This window comes from Corythoichthys intestinalis, chromosome 19 (genome assembly GCF_030265065.1).
Source record: "Corythoichthys intestinalis isolate RoL2023-P3 chromosome 19, ASM3026506v1, whole genome shotgun sequence".
NCBI classification, from domain to species: Eukaryota; Metazoa; Chordata; class Actinopteri; order Syngnathiformes; family Syngnathidae; genus Corythoichthys; species Corythoichthys intestinalis.
Window position 1 is genome coordinate 40,418,613 of NC_080413.1, and position 19,310 is coordinate 40,437,922.

General features: G+C 38.7%; 1 protein-coding gene across 2 annotated transcripts in view; it reads left to right on the plus strand.

Annotated features, from left to right (window-relative positions):
• Nucleotides 1-13,295, plus strand: part of mdn1 (midasin AAA ATPase 1) — a 218,421-nt gene extending 205,126 nt beyond the window's left edge. For both annotated transcript variants that reach the window (XM_057822299.1, XM_057822300.1), the window contains exons 96-102: nucleotides 316-431; nucleotides 2,264-2,438; nucleotides 4,307-4,380; nucleotides 4,534-4,648; nucleotides 8,635-8,701; nucleotides 8,857-8,999; nucleotides 12,437-13,295. In XM_057822299.1, coding sequence (XP_057678282.1) covers nucleotides 316-431; nucleotides 2,264-2,438; nucleotides 4,307-4,380; nucleotides 4,534-4,648; nucleotides 8,635-8,701; nucleotides 8,857-8,999; nucleotides 12,437-12,622 — 876 coding nt within the window. In that variant the 3' untranslated portion in view covers nucleotides 12,623-13,295. The remainder of the gene's footprint in view (nucleotides 1-315; nucleotides 432-2,263; nucleotides 2,439-4,306; nucleotides 4,381-4,533; nucleotides 4,649-8,634; nucleotides 8,702-8,856; nucleotides 9,000-12,436) is intronic.
• The last annotated feature ends 6,015 nt before the right edge of the window (nucleotides 13,296-19,310 follow it).

Genomic DNA, 19,310 nt, shown 5'->3' on the forward strand with positions numbered 1-19,310 from the left:
GCCACGTTCGCATTTCGTTGTTCATGCATCATGTAATATTATCATACTGTACAGTTATTTAGCATGTTGTTCTCTATTGTATTTTCTATTTTAAATTGCCTTTCAAGATGACATAATCTGTTCTATGTGTTGGATTTTATCAAGTAAATTCCCCCCAAAAATGTGATTTATACTCCGGTGCGACTTATGTTTTTTTCCTCTTTGTTGGGCACTTTATGGCTGGTGCGACTTATACTCAGGCGCGGCTTATAGTCCGAAAAATATGATACATTTAATAATTAATGTATGATTACTTTCAACTGATTTGTGGTTCAGGAGGGTGCAGCAGCATACATGTGGCACCAGTACCAGAAAATGACCCAACAACTCTCCCAGCAACTGTCTGAGCAGCTGCGCCTTATTCTGGAACCAACACAGGCTGCAAAACTCAAGTTAGTACGGCCGTAACATGCAGACTTTAAATCTAGGCCTGCAATGATTAACTTGAGTATTCGATTAGAAAAAAAGATCCGAATTAAATTATGCTGCTTCAAGTATTCGTTTAATTAAAGTGGCGTTGCAATTGTTTATTTTGAAAGTGTTTGCATTTAGTTTTATTGATTTGGGTGGATACACTGCCCTCTATTCGGCCTCATTTCACATGGCTGAATCCAGCTGCTCCATGTTAAGATCAATATAAGCTAAGTTTTTGTGTGAGGTAATGTTTTTTATAATGCATTCGTAATTTAGTTTATAGGTATATTTAGCCATTTATTGTGGGAATATGTGTTTGAACCATTTGTTAAGAGCATTGTAAAAAAAAATAATAATAATAATAAAAGTTAGCGTTTTATAGCATTTAAGCTAGCGGATTTTTGCTATGTAAGTTAGCCAATTGTTCTTTTGCTGTAAATAGATTTTTTTCCCCCGTGGTTTCCCGTGGCTCCTTCAAAGGTCTTAAAATGTCTTAAATTTAAAATCAGCATAATCAAGGTCTTAAATTGTCTTTAATTTAATGGAAAATTGCAGTAGGGATTAAATTTCCAGACAATGCGTTTAATGGCAGGGAAATCACTGTAGTCCACCATAAAACGTCTAATGTTGTGTATTTGCTTTATCAATAGAGGTGCACTAAATACGACACTTTGGAGTTAATATTTATTATACGGTTTGTGTCCACAACCTTAGTGTACGTTACTGACTTGAGTTGTCACCATGACGCCGTCTCCTGGTTATTTGTGGCTGTAGAGGTGAGCGGGAATATGCAATGATGGAAAAGTTCAATTTTAACAAAAATGGATGGAAGGTGCGTTACTTAAGAGGTGGTTGGCACAAAGTGAAAATAACAACAGTGCCCGATGCTTATTCGGTAAGGACAATGGGGGTCAAAGCCGTCGAGTCACATATGAAAGGAGAAAAACACCAGCGGTGTTTGACAGCAACAATGTGTTTACAGTGTAGGGCTGCAGCTATCAATTATTTAAGTAATTTAAGTAATCTTTCAATTAGTTACTTCGAGAAATCAGATTAGGAACATTTAATGCGTTGCAGAATGAATTTTAGCAGATGTAAAACAAAGGCTTGCTAAGATTGCACTTTGAAAAGCGCATTTAATGCGAATACAAAAAAAAAAAAAAATCCTGAATTGCACTTTCAAAAGTGCAATAAATACATTTAAGAGTAAATTAAATTACCTGTTCGTAGCCTCGAACAGATTAAAAAAACATAGAGGATCAAAGTCCAACAAAAGTACAATTGGCTAACTTGCATAGCAAAAGTCCACTAGCTTAAATGCTATAAAATGCTCTCAACAAATCGTTCAAACACATTTTCCTACAAACTACTGCTAAATATACTTCAAAACCAAAGAACAAATGCAGAAACAATCATATTAGTTCAAACAAAAACTTACAACCTTATGTTGGTCTTAACACTGAGCAGCTGAATCCTGCCAAGTAAGAAGAGTTATATCATATTCATTGTTGCCACGAGAGGGCAGTGTCTCCACCCAAATGAATAAAACTTAGTGCAAACACTTTCAAAACAAACAATTACAACGCCACTTTAATTAGAAGCAAAATTTGATTCAAAGCTTTTTTCTGATCGAATTACTCGATTAATCGTTGCAGCACTATTACATTGTAATAAAATCAGTTTTGTCTTTTTCATAAATTGTGATATGTTTTGGTCTTAAATTATAGTTTGAAAGTCTTGAAATTAGGCAAAATTCATGTTTTTTTGTCATGACTTGCATGATTATTTTCAACTTTGTGCTATTCTACAGAGGTGATTATCGCACGGGAAAACGCCTCAATATGAGAAAAGTGATTCCGTACATTGCCAGTCAGTTTCGCAAAGACAAAATCTGGTTAAGGAGAACCAAGCCAAGCAAAAGAGATTACCAGATCTGTCTGGCTGTGGATGATTCTTCCAGTATGGTGGACAACCACTCCAAACAGGTAAGACCTGCTGTACAACATATAATTATATTTAAAATATTTCATCACCAAACAATTTTTTCATGTCAAGACTAAAACATAACGAGACGAATGCCAGTTTTCGTCTGACAACATCCCAAAGAGACGGAAATGTGTTATATGTTTACAATGTGCGACATTCTCTTATTTTATGAGTAGTTAGTAAGCCTACATTGTAGCAGTGTTTGGGTCGTGTTACTGATGTGACATGTCCTGCACTCCAACCCTTACCAGTATTTAGGAAGTCCTTCAAGCTAGGCTGCGCTCCAAGCTTGCTAGTTTTGAAACACGTTTCTTTAGCGTAGTGAGCATGTTGTGTTTTCGTTTTGTCGGCGTTCGCTATGGCTTATAGCAGGGGTCCCCAACCTATTCCACAAAGGCCCACTGTGGGTGCAGGATTTCATTCCTACCAAACAAGATGACGACACTTTTTCCCCAATCTGGTGTTTTACAAGTGCAATCAGTTGACTGCAGTTAGGTGTGTCTTGTTTTAGCAGAAGCCTCATTGGTTCAACTGTCTCTGCTGGATCGGCTGGAACAAAATCCAGGACCCACAGTGGGCCTTGAGGACTGGGTTGGAGACCCCTGGCTTATAGTAGTCGCGCTCCGTGCTTCGGCCGCCCCCCCCCCCCCCCCCCCCCCCCCCCCCAAAAAAAAAGGGGGACAAAGACAGTTTCTTATTGGACGTGTCAGCCCGCATCGTAGCAGTGTTTGGCTTGTTTCCTCGTGCACCTCCACCCTTTGCCATGTTGACCTGCGCACAGTTCTTGTGACAAGCCAACGCAAGTTGAGATAGCTTTGGCTCACGGAAATAAACTACATAAATAGACGCCTTGGTCTTCTAGGTTTTTAAACACAGGTGAAAATCATCATCTTTTTCTCTGTTCCCGCTCCCACCCACTCCAGTTGATTACTATCCCTGTCCCAATCACTGCATTTATAAAATTTTGACTCCTATCCCACAGGAATCCCGAGACCAATGGGATTGCCCGAAATAATTCATGCTCTAGTTCTCTCTTGCCAAGATAAGAAAACAAAGCTTAACAGGTGTTTCCAAACAAGCAAGATGGAGCGCAGCCTAGCATGAAAAACTTCTTAACTCAGGTGAGGAAAGCGAGGGAGAGCGGCAGCACATCTCTCATGTGTAACCAGCGCCGGCTCTACGCAGGGGCAAAAGGGGGCAGTCCTCCCTCAAATAAATGTCTTGCCACCGCAAATCAAAATTTTAGAAGTTGAGAAAGCATATTTTTAATATACTTACAAAATCAATACAAGTTAACAGATTAATCTGCAGTAGTGGAAAAAAGTCAGCCGAAAAGGAGACACGAAGAATATATAGTATCAGTTCTCATTTATTTCCCTCCGCTGTGTGTGTATTGAGCGTGCACAGTTAAACATCCATCGTTTGTATGTAAATGAGCCTATACGTCACCAGACAATGTGGTGACAGGTTTCAGAGCGGCCACGGAGCGGGAAGACTTTGAAGCACAGAAATAAGTCCATGAAAACTGAAATAAGTCCATGTCCACTTCACGTGACGGACTGAAGACAAATGACCGGTGTTTGACAGACCCCTACGTAAAGCTCCGCCCCGGACTGTAGTTCTGCACTGCTTTGTTTCGTTAACTCTCACCGGTTTTTACAAAGCCATCTTACTTATTTTCCACTCCAGCTTGCTGCAGCTCACAAAGAGAAATGTAATACTGTGCAATTCATGTTTTTCAGAGTTTAAAAAGTGCAATACTGTTTCTGCCTGTACTAACAGTAGTGGCAATGATGCCTCTGCTAGGACATCAGAGACAGAAGCTAACATATAGTCACTACTTTGTGTACTCGATGCTCTCTTCCAGCTGGCGTTTGAATCCCTATCAGTGATTGTGAATGCTCTCTCTCTGCTGGAAGCCGGACAAGTATCTGTGTACAGGTATCATTGTTTTCCTATGCAATAAATTGCCGCTATTATTTGTGTACTATTTTTGTGGCGTACCTGTACACCGCAACCATTATGATTCATCACGCACTGTTATGTATGTATTTCCTGTCATATGTCATATTCTTTTGCCTTCTATATACGTAGTTTTGGTGAGCAGGTGCAGCTTCTTCACCCTTTCCAGCAACAATTCAATGACGATTCTGGCGCTCGGATCCTCCGATTGTGTAAATTCCAGCAGAAGAAGACCAGAATAGCTCAAGTAAGATACTTTGATCTTGTTTCATTATAATAATTTATCTTCCGTACTGCCTTTCCTCACAAGGTGCGCTGGGGTGCTGTAGCTTATCACAACTGCCAGCGGGGTATACGCCAAACCGGTTGCCAACTATTTGCAGCATTATGATAATAATGACCGATTATCATTAGATTAAAAATTGTAATTTATGACCCCAATGTCAATGAAGTTTGGACATTTTGTTAAACCTGAATAAACAGAACACAATGATTGGCAAACCATCATTTACCTAGATTTAATACACTACAAAGAAACGATATTTCACTTTTAAACTGATACTTTTTTTTTTTTTTAAGTATTAATTAACATCTGAATTTTAGGGCTGCAACAGATTTCAAAAAAGCTGGGACAGTGTCATGTTTACCATTGTGCTACATCACCTTTTCTTTAGACAATATTTAATGAATGTTTGGGAAATGAGGACACTACGATTGTACCAGTGGTAGATGAATTACTCACATTTTTGTTGCTGTTGGCGCTGTTGGTAGCTAGAGTTGTCCTTGGACGAAGAGTCAACGGTTCAATTCCCGGCTATGACTGCCCACTGTCAAAGTGCCCTTGGGCAATGCACTGTACCTTAATTTTGCTCCCAATGGGTTGGCAGCGCCTTGCTTGCATGGCAGCAGCACCATTTAGTATGTGAATGTGTGCATGAAAGGGTAAATGTGTGCTAATGTAAAGCACTTTGGGCATTGTAACAATGTTGGTAAATGCGCTATATAAGTAACAATGTTGATAAATGCGCTATATAAGTACTCGCCATTTACCTTTTTTTTTTTTTTTTTTACTTCGGTAAAAGTACAGATACGGGGGAAGAAAAATGACTTACGTAAAAGTACAAGTATCAAAGAAAAAAAAAATTCAAGTAGAAGTACAAAGAACTTGCTTTAAAATTTACAGGTAAAAAGTATTAAAATATAAATAAATGTCAGTTATAAGCAGAGGTGGGTAGAGTAGCCAAAAAATGTACTCAAGTAAGAAAAACGTTACTTCAAAATAATATTATTCAAGTAAAAGTAAGTCTCCCAAAAATGTACTCAAGGACAAGTAAAAAAGTATTTGGTGAAAAGAATGCTCAAATAATGAGTAACATTGTGAGTGACTGCTAACAAATTTGATTGTTTTTTTCTCAGCACAAAGTTATCGATATGAACTGTGGTTACAATGATACTGAACAATAACCTATTAAACTACCACATTAAGCCAAAGAAATAAGAAAATACCGACGAGAAAAAAGACAGAAATGAGGCCTTATTCGCCCAAAGAGCATGACTGCCCTCTAGTGGAGAAAATAGTTCATAGTTTGAATAGTGAATACGGTAGTTCCTTTATAGTTACTATTATGAAATTAAAAGGATCATATCTCCGGTTTTCGGTGGTCAATCGGTGCCAAATAAAGACCACGCTTTCGAGTCATGTTGAGCTCAGAGCTCTATGTCAAATACTTTATTTTTTACGGTGCTTTAAAGACACCATATGATTGAACAGGCTGGCGTGATCATAGAACGGCAAGCTTGCTTCTGATTGGTATAATGGAGTCATGCTTTTATTGTTGCGACGTCTCATTGGTGAAAATGGTACAGCTACCCTTGTCATCTCTGGCTAAAAAAAATATAAATATATTACAGTGGGGAGAACAAGTAAGTGTATCAAATACTTGTTCTCCCCACTGTATGAAGAAGAAAGAGGAAAAATGTAACGACTTGTCTAGCCCAAAGTAGCGAAGTAAGAGTAGCGTTTTTTCTTCACAAATCTACTCAAGTAAAAGTAAAAAGTATGGCTTAGTAAAACTACTTTTTCACAAAAAGTAACTCAAGTAAATGTAACTGAGTACATGCAACGCGTTACCTACCTCTAGTTATAAGAGAATTTGTATACAGTAATTTGCACCTGAATACAGTATTACCATTTTCTTTTTCATTTTTTAAAACTGTGAAGAATGGTTAAAGCAAGTCATAAAATTGACTGCTTTGCAAACGGAAGCTTAGCAAGCTCCAAAAACTCCAAAACCTAAGTTAATAGGGGATTGCAGGCAACTATCAGGTGCATACGGTCAAAGGCGGGGCATAGTAGACTGCCCGTGTAGGGGAAAGAGAAAAGGAGGAAATTTTACACTATTTCCATTTTTTTCTTACTTAATCATCTCAACAATGTTTACACTGAATTCATCACTTGATGTATTGCTACGTTCATATTCATGTTTCTTGTGGGATTCGAACTAAATCCACCTGATCCAGCGCAGCACCGTGAGACTTACCAGTGCTATTCAAAAACAAAAACGAAAATTAACATTGTACAGTAAAACTAAATGTAGATTACTGCCAGTATATATCCTCTCATTGTTTGAATTTTTTTTTTATCCTATACTGTTTTTTTCTCATTTAAATGATTATTATTTATTTATTCATTATGTATTTCTGCTCAATGACAAAATTATTCTAAATAGAACAAATTACAAATTGAGAAACAAGAAATTAAATAAAAACCTGAAACCTTTGCATGCCTCAAATAAAATGATTAAAACGTTTATTTTACTTACCACACAGTAAAAAAAAACAAACCTGATTTTCTTTTTTCTTGTTGAATCTTATTATTATTTCTGCTCAATGTAAATAAATTACTTTGAATTTTTTTAACTTGCAAAATGTTTTAACGCACGGTAAAATATCTGAAGCAGATATCCTACCTGTCAGGCTTCCTTGTCCCTGTCATCTGCAAAAATTAAATGTAGAGTAAGACAGTTTGCTGTCAAGATTTGCATTGAAATGGTGAAAATCAACAGCGCGTCACTCTTTGCCCAATCCGGGGATTTCTCTTTTGCCCCATCCGGGACTGTCGTTAGGACCCACGTTTGGAGGTGTTCGGACCTACGATCGGACCTTTTGTTATGTGTTCAGACTTGTTTGCATGTGGTAGGACCTTAAAGCAGTCCAACTGCTAGAGACGGGGCCACCGACTGTACAAGTGTGTGAAACACCGAACTGAAGACGCACTGCCGTTTTTTTTTTTGTGTGTGTGTGTTTGTTTTTGTTGTGCGTCAATAGCTTGTTTACCTGCCTAATTTTGCTTGTACTCGCTGCCTCTAGTGCCCAATTGCAGTATAGTTGCATGGGGCTTATCGATTGTGCTGATGGCATGAGAACAGAACCATCAATTCACAGTGAGGGGGGAAAAAAAGCAACCAAACAAAAGTAACGTGTAACACAGGCGACAATTTGAAAAGTAGTGGAGTAAAAAGTACAGATAATAGCTATAAAATGTAGTGAAGTAAAAAGTACAGGTACACTGCCTTTTTTCACCCGTTATGTATTTTAGTGTTGAGAGTGTTTTTAAGAGTTGGGAACAACGCGAGCATACGGAAGTCAACTGCCTTGCCGCTCGATCGGAATGAATTTACCGTAATGCTTGGTTTACGTGAGTGCTCTAATTTTAGGGTCATTTGACCACAGAAACACGAATGTCCGGTGGCTTGACCGCACCCACCAATTCCTGCCTTTTTTTCACCCGATACTTACTTTTCCTATGTATGTGTAAACGTAGGGTCGCAGTTCGTGCATGTGTAGTGACACCAAACCTTACTTACATTAGGAATTATGACCCTACTTATTTCTTCCGACATCGGCCCGCTGGGGAAATCCCCGTATGCCAGTTCCGCCCTTGCACACAACAGTATGGGATTTATTTTTGGGCATTTACAGTCTTGGAGCAGTCACTACTGTTTCGATGGTAGTTTGGCCTTCTAGAGCTGCAATGTTTTGGGGCTGTCGCTTGGCAACACAGAATTTGAACTCCCTCCACATATTTTTGATCGAGTTAAGTTCTGGAGACTGGCTAGGCCACTCCAGAACCTTGATAGGCTTTTTACGGAGCCAATCAAGCAAATCCAAATCATATGTCATCAAAAAAGTGCATTTCGTTTATTCTACCTTCATTGTGTGCCTCCTTTGCAGTTCTTAGAGAGTGCAACCGAGATGCTTCTTGCAGCGAGAAAGCAGGTTTTAACTTCAACCAATTCAGGTAATTCCTTGCCAGTCTTTGCTCTTCATCATAAACAGTTTGCTTATGGTTCTGAAACTTTTCTAAAACTATCACCTTGAAATGGTTCTGTATTGTACCACGTTCGCTTTTGTCTTTCACCTGGTACTTTCCAACGCTCTAATATCCTTTCACAGAGACTGCTCAGCTGCTTATCATCGTGTCCGATGGAAGGGGACTGTTCCTGGAAGGAAAAGAGCGAGTGATAGCGGCAATTCAAGCTGCACGCAGTGCAAACGTGTTCTTAATTTTTGTGGTACTTGACAATCCTAACTCCCGGGTAAGTTACATAGGGTTTTCTTTTGACCGATGTTGCACTATTACTTAATGTCTATTGAAATATTAGGGCCATTTCATGAATAATTAAAGGGCACTTCTTACATATTGCTGACGTAGGGATCACAAGGGTTAATTTCTTCCCTTTTAATGATGGAAATCCATCAACAAGGGTTAGGGTGCTGCTACTACAACCCCTAGCAAAAAGTATGGAATCACCAGTCTCGGACGAGCACTCAGACATTTTATCATGTAGAACAAACTCTGATAAAAAGCTTGAAAAATAATAATGAATTAGGTCAAAAGTGCAACTCTTTAGCATTCAGAAACATTAAAAGAAATGAATAAAAAACATTGTGGTGGTCAGTAAATGTTATTTTAATAGAGCAAGTGCAGGGAAATATATATGGAATCAAAAACAATGTGGAATCTTGAGAAAAAAGCAAAAAAATAAAACACATGTCTAGTATTTAGTAGTAACACCTCTGGCTTTTATGACGGCTTGCAGTCTCTGAGCCATGGACTTGATGAGTGTTCTCCATCAATGTGGTGCCAACTCTCTTTGATTGCAGCTGCCAGATCATCCTTGCAGGTCGGAGGTTTACTGTGGGCCGTTTTTTCAATTTCCACCACAGGTTTTCAATAGGGATGATATCTGGGCTATTTGCATTGACCGGATGAGTCTTTCTCCAAGGAATGCTTTAACAGTTTTAGCTCTGTGGCATGATGCATTGTCATCTTGGAAAATTACATATTTTCAATTGAAGGGATAAGAAAGCTGAAATTTCAATGTAAACTTGTGCATGTATTGAAGATTTAACCACTGCCATCTCCCCAGTGCCTTTGCCTGACATGCAGTCCCATATCATCAAAGAATGAGGGAATTTTGTTGTTTTCTTCAGGCAGTCATTTTTGTAAATCTCACTGGAACAGCACCAAACAAAAGTTCCAGCATCATCACCTTGTCAAGATTTAAGAATCTGCATTGGACAAGATGATGATGCTGGAACTTTTGTTTGGTATCATCAAGGACTGAGGGAATTCTGATGTTTTCTTCAGGCAGTCATCTTTGTAAATCTCACTGGAACAGTGTCAAGATTTAAGAATCTGCATTGGACAAGGTGATGATGCTGGGACTTTTGTTCAGTGCTGTTTCAGTGAGATTATCAAAGATGACTGACTGAAGAAAACATCAAAATTCCCTCAGTCCTTGATGATATGGCGCTGCATGTCAGACAAAGGCACTGTGGTTAAATCTTCTATAAATGCACAAGTTTACATTGACATTTTAGACAGCTTTCTTATCCCTTCAATTGAAAATATGTCATTTTCCAAGATGACAATGCATCATGCCACAGAGCTAAAACTGTTAAAGCATTCCTTGGAAAAAGACTCATCCAGTCAATGTTATGGCCTGCAAATAGCCCAAATTGCAACCCTATTGAAAAGCTGGAAAGAAAGAAAGATAAATGGTCCACAGCAAGGCTCTGACCTGCAAGGATGGGCAACTGGCAACTGCAATCAAAGAGAGTTGGCACCAAATTGATGAAGAATACTCATCAAGTCCATGCCTCAGAGACTGCAAGCTGTCATAAAAGCCAGAGGTGGTGCTACTAAATTCTAGAGATGTGTTTTGATTGTTATTTCTTTGTTTGTTTCTCATGATTCCATATTTTTTTCCTCAGAAGAGTGATTCCATTTATATTTCCCTGCACTTGCTCTATAGACCCTACCCACCGACGTCACAAAATCACATGCTCGCTGTATGGTTCCGCCCACTTGTCCGTCATTTTGTGTCTGTATTATCAATGGTCTCAATTGATCGAGCAATTTATAATGCATTTCATGGAAGACCCGGTGCTTTCGGATGCCGTAAACTCACTTGATGCGTTGCATAAAAGGCGTTATGTGGAAAAGCTTCAGTTTATCCATTCGCCAGATCCATATTTGATGCCTAAATCGATGTTTTTCGACCCGCTGTCTCCGCCGTATTTGCCTGACATCTGCTAACTACCCTGAACTGTACAACTATCTTGTCCACACAAAATCAGCCTATTCTCACGAAAGTTTGAAAAACTTTAAGAGCTTGGAGGCTTATAAATACTTCGTTGCTGGTTGGGTGAAACAGGTCCTCGTCCACGAAAATTCGGCAGGAATCTATCTTGTGCTTGGAAAGGTGAGTTACGAAATTTTCAATTCAAAATCTTTTGTCATTGCTAGCATCCACTGTCAAGTGTAGTGTATTTCATGTCGTTTGTCAATGGAGTTAGGGCTTTTAATGTTTATATGGTTTAGCGATAGCACTCTCACTACATACATACGTGTATGTAGTCGGCGATTAGCCTAGCAATGATCTTAATTGTGGTTGTCAGCCCAAAACCCTCTAAATATATATTAAATGCATCTTACCAGATATAAAATGACTACTACATAATCTGTGGTAATCGTTTGGAGCCCAGTTTTCTCGTCGAATTGCAGCAGCCCATCTCGCTCTCTTCTCTCCGGGTCTCTCGGAATCCGGTAGAACTTCAAGTCTCTCCGTCTATCTTCTCTGTTATTGCAACCGACCGCCACACACGCCTTCACCATTTTGATTATTAATGTTAATGAGCAGAAAAACACGTCGTAAATAGGAGGAATGTACGTAGCCGTAACAGGGAAACATGATGTGTTGACAGATAATTGGGCGGCACCAGTCAGGAGGAAGGAGTTGTGACGTCATGTGGGTAGGGTCTATAAAAGTAACATTTACTGACCACCATAATGTTTTTTATTAATTTCTTTTAGTGTTTCTGAATGCGAAAGAGTTGCACTTTTGAACTAATTCAATGTTTTTTCAAGCTTTTTATCTGAGTTTGTTCTACATGATAAAATGTCTGAGTGAGTGCTTGTCCGAGACTGGTGATTCCATACTTTTTGCTAGGGGTCGTATTCTTTGTGGAGAGGTGCCATGATTCATTTTCCAATCATTAGGTAAAATAGTTAATGAATTCTGTCTTGTCATGTTTTTCTATATTAGAAGGTGGTGCTCAAAGCAAATAGTACATAGGGGAAAAAAACACACTAAACCTGGGGGGAAAACCCCCCACCATAAGCAGAAATATGTGGCAATTTCGACTTACAACCCAGGTTCTAGAACGCAATAAATTTCTATGTACAGGTACCATTGTACAGTATACTCAAACATTGAATCCCTTATGAGGCTACTTTAAACATTTGCAGATAAAGAGATGTCAATTCTGGCAGAGATGTCAAAATGGCAGCCCCCATGACTGTTGGTTGTGGTTTCTGGTTTGGGGATATGATCTTGATAAAACGCTCCATGATATTTGACATTTAAAAGTATTGATTTATAATGCCAATGTCACTGGCAAATAGTCAATTCATCATCCTACTCAGCACGTGAAACAAACGGTACTCAACTGTGTTGCTCTGATGCAGGACTCTATCCTGGACATCAAGGTGCCAGTATTTCAAGGACCGGGAGAACTACCGGAGATCCGCTCCTACATGGAGGAGTTCCCCTTCCCCTTCTACGTCATCCTGCGAGATGTCAATGCCTTGCCAGAGACCCTGAGCGATGCACTCAGGCAGTGGTTTGAACTTGTCACCGCTGCTTATAAGTGAGACAAAAAAATATATACCTTTTCTTAGACACTTTTGCTAAAAAGAAATAATGACATGCTGCTATAAATGTGCATTTTCATTTGTCGTTTGTCAATATGTTCTTCTTATTTGAGGAAAATGAATTCATTGTGAACATAAAGTATCTGAAACTCTGGGATTTTGCTTTGTGTAAGTGGCTCACCCAGGCTTAACCACAATTCAATTGTTTGTGGACATGGGTGAGACAGAAAATGCGCCTCGGGAAAATAAATGACTTTTTTAAGAGGTGACGGTCAGCATCTTGAAGCACATCATTTGTGAGTAGATTTTGTGCCATTGAAATGGAAATGATGACTGCCTTTGTTGCCTGTTAAATATACATTTGTATTTTAATCATGATGCAAATTATTCCTGAAAATTAAACTGTTAAAACAATCTGAGGGTTGAAGCTTCATTATGTTTTTCCACCTTGAGCTGTGGACCACAAACCTGGTAAGCCAGCTGAGTAGCCAGATCGGAAAGACTGTTTCCAGCCCAATCACACGGTAACACCTGCCCGGTTGAATAAAGGGCAACTCAAAAGACAACCTCCCATCCTCCCAAGATGAGATGTTTTCCTTTCACAACCCAATCTACATATATTTTGAAATTATAACCCAAAAAATAATAATACATCAACAGTTGGAGATGCATTGTAGAGAGGAATCATGTTGTTTTAATAATGTTTTGTACAACTGAATGTATATTTTGCTATTATTATGTAAAAATTAAATTCTTGTATGTGTCAACAGTTTCAATCAACAGTGTAGAGCCATTTTGTCGATAAGCATTTTGGGAGATTTCTTAGAAAAACTATTTTCAGTTAATATAGTCATTATATAGCTATTACTACACGTCAAAATACATGTTTGTCAATGGAAATCAATGTGGAAGTCAGTGTTGTTTTTGGCAGCCCTTTTAATTTTTTAGTCTTTTTTGAACGATAGTACTTATTAGTCTTAGTCATGTTTTAGTCATCTCAAAATGTGTTGGTCTTCGTCTAGTTTTTGTCGACAAAAACGCAAGATTAATTTCATCTAGTTTTAGTCCAGGTTTCCTAAAAAAATGTTCGTCTGTTAAATTAAAACTATTATTCCAAAAATAAAGGTTTCTATTTTAAAATAAACATTGACAAACAAGTAAATATTGTAGTCTACAAGGACAACGCCACTTCCTGATTATACACACTCGGCAAAAAAACAAACTACATTATTTTCAATAATACACAAATGGACGCCATGAAGTGTATGTAAAAAATAGTCGTCCGAGAATTTAAAAGGATGCTTGCCATTAGCATTAGCCGAATGCTAACACGAACGTAAATGCTATGCTAATGCTATGAGTTACATTTAGTGTGTGATGATCACTCAGCACAGACCTTTAAAGGCTAAAGCAGCATTGGTTTTCTTGGCCAGAAAGAATAGGCAATCTTACTGTGTGTGTGCAAGCCTGGAGACAGGAAAGCAGCAGCACGTCACATGAGTGACACAACCAGACGCTACGAAGATGCATGGTAACTACACATTAAATGTTACACATTGTGAACACGTGACTGAAACGATTGTGCATTTCGTCTTGTCGTCTCGTCAGACGAAAACCGGCATTAGTCTCGTTATGTTTTAGTCTCCCAAAATACGTTTTTAGCTGTATATCGTCATCGTCATGAAAAAATTGTTCGTTGATGAAATATTTTCATTATAGTCATCGTCATGAAAAAAATTATTCTTTAACGAAATATTTTCGTAATAGTCACCGTTGACGAAAACAACACTGGTGGAGGTACAACCTTGACATTTTCCAGAGCTGATTCGAAGTGCGTTCTGGGTAACATATTTTGACGCAGATTTATGTCAAAAGCAGAGGTGAAATCCACCTGTCATGAGGAATTGTTTCAAAACAAACCAGAATACACAATGCAAAAAAAAAAAAAAGGAAATTGCAGAAAATATGATTTTGAAGGGGTCATTGTTAGATTGATTTACAGTGATCCCTTGCTACTTCGCGCTTCAAACTTCATGCCCTCAGTCCATCACAGATTTTTTAATTGGAAAAAAAAAAAAACATATCAGCTGTCCCCAGCCGATCGCGTAATCTCACTCTCCCTGCTCTTGTGCACTGGAGTTGCTTATTTAAAGGCAACAATGATTGACAGACGTTGATGTTCTTGCTGGAGAAGCGAACTTCAAACCGCCACATGTGTCAATCATCGTTTAACTTGTTAAACAGTTGCTATGTAATTGAGCAGCTTAAGCAGATTTGCGTGGATTTTTTTCTGCTTTATTCTAGTTTAAAAATAATTCGGTGGACAGTAACATGTTTAAAACTTGTCATAGTTATTACATTTGAAGTTCTTACAAACCATTTATTTAAAAAAAAAAAAAAGCGAACTTCAAACCGCCACATGTGTCAATCATCGTTTAACTTGTTAAACAGTTGCTGTGTAATTGAGCAGCTTAAGCAGATTTGCGCGGATTTTTTTCTGCTTTATTCTAGTTTAAAAATAATTGGGTGGACAGTAACATGTTTAAAACTTGTCATAGTTATTACATTTGAAGTTCTTACAAACCATTTATTTAAAAAAAGTTTATTATTATTATACTTTGGGGGGGTGACAAATATGTCATATATACACACACATACACATATATATACAGTGCCTTGCAAAAGTATTCGGCCCCCTTGAACCTTGCAACCTTTCGCCACATTTCAGGCTTCAAACATAAAGATATAAAATTTTAATTTTTTGTCAAGAATCAACAACAAGTGGGACACAATCGTGAAGTGGAAACAAAATTTATTGGATAATTTAAACTTTTTTAACAAAAAACGGAAAAGTGGGGCGTGCAATGTTATTCGGCCCCCTTGCGTTAATACTTTGTAGCGCCACCTTTTGCTCCAATTACAGCTGCAAGTCGCTTGGGGTATGTTTCCATCAGTTTTGCACATCGAGAGACTGACATTCTTGCCCATTGTTCCTTGCAAAACAGCTCGAGCTCAGTGAGGTTGGATGGAGAGTGTTTGTGAACAGCAGTCTTCAGCTCTTTCCACAGATTCTCGATTGGATTCAGGTCTGGACTTTGACTTGGCCATTCTAACACCTGGATACGTTTATTTTTGAACCATTCCATTGTAGATTTGGCTTTATGTTTTGGATCATTGTCCTGTTGGAAGATAAATCTCCGTCCCAGTCTCAGGTCTTGTGCAGATACCAACAGGTTTTCTTTCAGAATGTTCCTGTATTTGGCTGCATCCATCTTCCCGTCATTTTTAACCATCTTCCCTGTCCCTGCTGAAGAAAAGCAGGCCCAAACCATGATGCTGCCACCACCATGTTTGACAGTGGGGATGGTGTGTTCAGGGTGATGAGCTGTGTTGCTTCTACGCCAAACATATCGTTTTGCATTGTGGCCAAAAAGTTCAATTTTGGTTTCATCTGACCAGAGCACCTTCTTCCACATGTTTGGTGTGTCTCCCAGGTGGCTTGTGGCAAAATTTAAACGAGACTTTTTATGGATATCTTTGAGAAATGGCTTTCTTCTTGCCACTCTTCCATAAAGGCCAGATTTGTGCAGTGTACGACTGATTGTTGTCCTATGGACAGACTCTCCCACCTCAGCTGTAGATCTCTGCAGTTCATCCAGAGTGATCATGGGCCTCTTGGCTGCATCTCTGATCAGTTTTCTCCTTGTTTGAGAAGAAAGTTTGGAAGGACGGCCGGGTCTTGGTAGATTTGCAGTGGTCTGATGCTCCTTCCATTTCAATATGATGGCTTGCACAGTGCTCCTTGAGATGTTTAAAGCTTGGGAAATCTTTTTGTATCCAAATCCGGCTTTAAACTTCTCCACAACAGTATCTCGGACCTGCCTGGTGTGTTCCTTGGTTTTCATAATGCTCTCTGCACTTTAAACAGAACCCTGAGACTATCACAGAGCAGGTGCATTTATACGGAGACTTGATTACACACAGGTGGATTCTATTTATCATCATCGGTCATTTAGGACAACATTGGATCATTCAGAGATCCTCACTGAACTTCTGGAGTGAGTTTGCTGCACTGAAAGTAAAAGGGCCGAATAATATTGCACGCCCCACTTTTCAGTTTTTTATTTGTTAAAAAAGTTTAAATTATCCAATAAATGTTGTTCCACTTCACGATTGTGTCCCACTTGTTGTTGATTCTTGATAAAAAAATTACATTTCATATCTTTATGTTTGAAGCCTGAAATGTGGCGAAAGGTTGCAAGATTCAAGGGGGCCGAATATTTTTGCAAGGCACTGTATATACACACACATATATATATATATATATATATATATACACAATCTTTCCAATGCTAAATCTGAATAAATACATGAATTAAAAAAAAAATTTTTTTTTGAGGGGGTGGGGGGGCGCTACTTTGCGGTTTTTCCACTTATCACGGTGGGTTCTGGACCCCATTAACTGCGAAAAATGAGGGATCACTATTATTTACAATAATTGTTTGCCTATTTTTAAATGAGTGTGCATCTAACACATTTTCATGTTATGCCATTATCAGTGGTGGGTAGAGTCGCCAAAAAAGGTACTCAAGTAAGAATAGCGTTACTTCTAATTTCTAAATAATATTACACAAGTAAAAGTAGTCATCCAAAAATGTGCTTAAGTACAAATAAAGAAGTATTTGTGTTACGTGCCAAGGATGGCTCGCGAAGGGCGTAACATAAAACAAGCCACACAAATGTACGAGTGGACACATTTATTTACACAACAATCAAACTCGCAATGAATATGTACAGAATGCCGACGAAGCGTGACTTCAGGGTAAGCCCAGGCCAAAACAACAAACAAAAGGAATTACACTTAAACCCCACCCGCTAACTAAACCCTGATCATGTAAAAGGAACAAAGAAAAGACAGCTTCTAACCTAACTTGCTACTCTATACAAAACAGGAGAAAACGGGTTGAACAGAAATGGCGACTTACCCTACTTGCTTCAGTGCTCTTATTTACAGTGGTGAACAAAAATGATCCAATAATGAATAAACACAAAAGACCTCACCGAAAAAGCGGGAGTGTAGCAAACTAGCGATCAAATGCAAACAAGTGTGAATGTCGAGCAAACAGCTGACGAGGAGGACCGCGGCAGAACGCTGTCAAATGCGACCTCATAGAGTGATGACAGCGGCAGGTTTAAGAAGGTTGGCGCCTTTTTTTCGTGGCCAATCAGCGGCGGTGACGTCGTCGGTCCGTCCTGCGTCGATCACCTGTCGTCACAGTGGGAGGGGAAGCAGCCAGCTGGTAGAGACGACGAGCAGCTGACTGGAAGAATCTCAGAAAATTAACCATTAAACGGCCAGGGCCGTCACAATTTGTAGAAAAGAATACTCAATGAGTAAAATTGTAACTCCTTACAGCGTCAGATTAATTATTATTATTTTTTTTATAATGTTTTTTTTTTTTTCTTAGCACTTCACCTATATGAACTCTTATTATACTGTACTATAACCTATTACATGACCATATTAGGACAAATAGATGACACAAAAATCAGCGAATTCAGACCAGAACAAAACAAATATCACCCATCAAAAGAGCATGAGTGCTCTCTAGAGTGGGATAAAAGCATTACCTCTGATTGCTATAATGGAGTCATGTAGTTATTGTTGCGACGTCTCATTGAAACTGAAACTGCCGGCATCTGGCAAAAATTTTCACTGTAATGACTCTAGTGTAGCCCATAGTAGCGGAGTAAGAGTATTGTGTCGTCTTGAAAAATCTATTCAAGTAAAAGTAAAAAGTATTGCGTGGTAAAACTACTGTAAGAAGTACTTTTTTCTCAAAAGTTACTCAGGTAGATGTAACGGGGTAAATGTAACGCGTTACTACTCACTTCTGGCCATTTTTAGAATTGTTTTATTGAATTGAAAGTCTACCTACAAATCAGCAACGGTATGCAGTTCAAAGCTTTTCTTTTCGGGTTGAATTAATTGTAAACACATATAAATGCTGTATGTTTGTTGGATTTGTCATGCCTGAAGGGAAAATAAAGAAAGAAGAACACAAGTTGTAGACATACAAGTGGAACTGTTAATTAATCAAAACTATTCCTACCAAAAACCACCAAATCTTGTCAAGAGTAGCCCAAATTTGATCCACACGCCTTATACATTTTTTCCCCCGCCGGGAAGCTGCCCAATCTGGTAACACTGCAGGCCAGATTGATTTTCAGGTCTCGACAAAAAAATCAAGTCCGGAAGCTGCAGCTCATCCAGAATGCTGCTGCCAGAGGTGCTTGGGCCAAAATACATATTTGTTTGAACCTTACTAAGCATTTGACCCCAAAGGTCGCCTGGAAGCGGTCTGCTGTGTGTTCCAAGAACAAGAACCAAGCAGCATTCCGTTATTATGTCCCTCAACTCTGGAACAAATAACCTGTAGGTATTTATGACTGCCCCTGTCGTTCACATTCAAAGTTATGAATTTTGCTTTCCATCCATTATTTGGTTTTATTTCAGTTGCACAGTCTTCATGATTTGATTTGGCTTTCATGGCTCATTTTATCTGCTTTTCCATTTCTAAATTGTGTTTTGACGATTTCCATGTGATGTACGGGCAGAAACAGCATTTTGCATTGTGGCAAATTGTTCCCCGATAACTTCTATTTGGTATTTTTGAATGAAATAAAA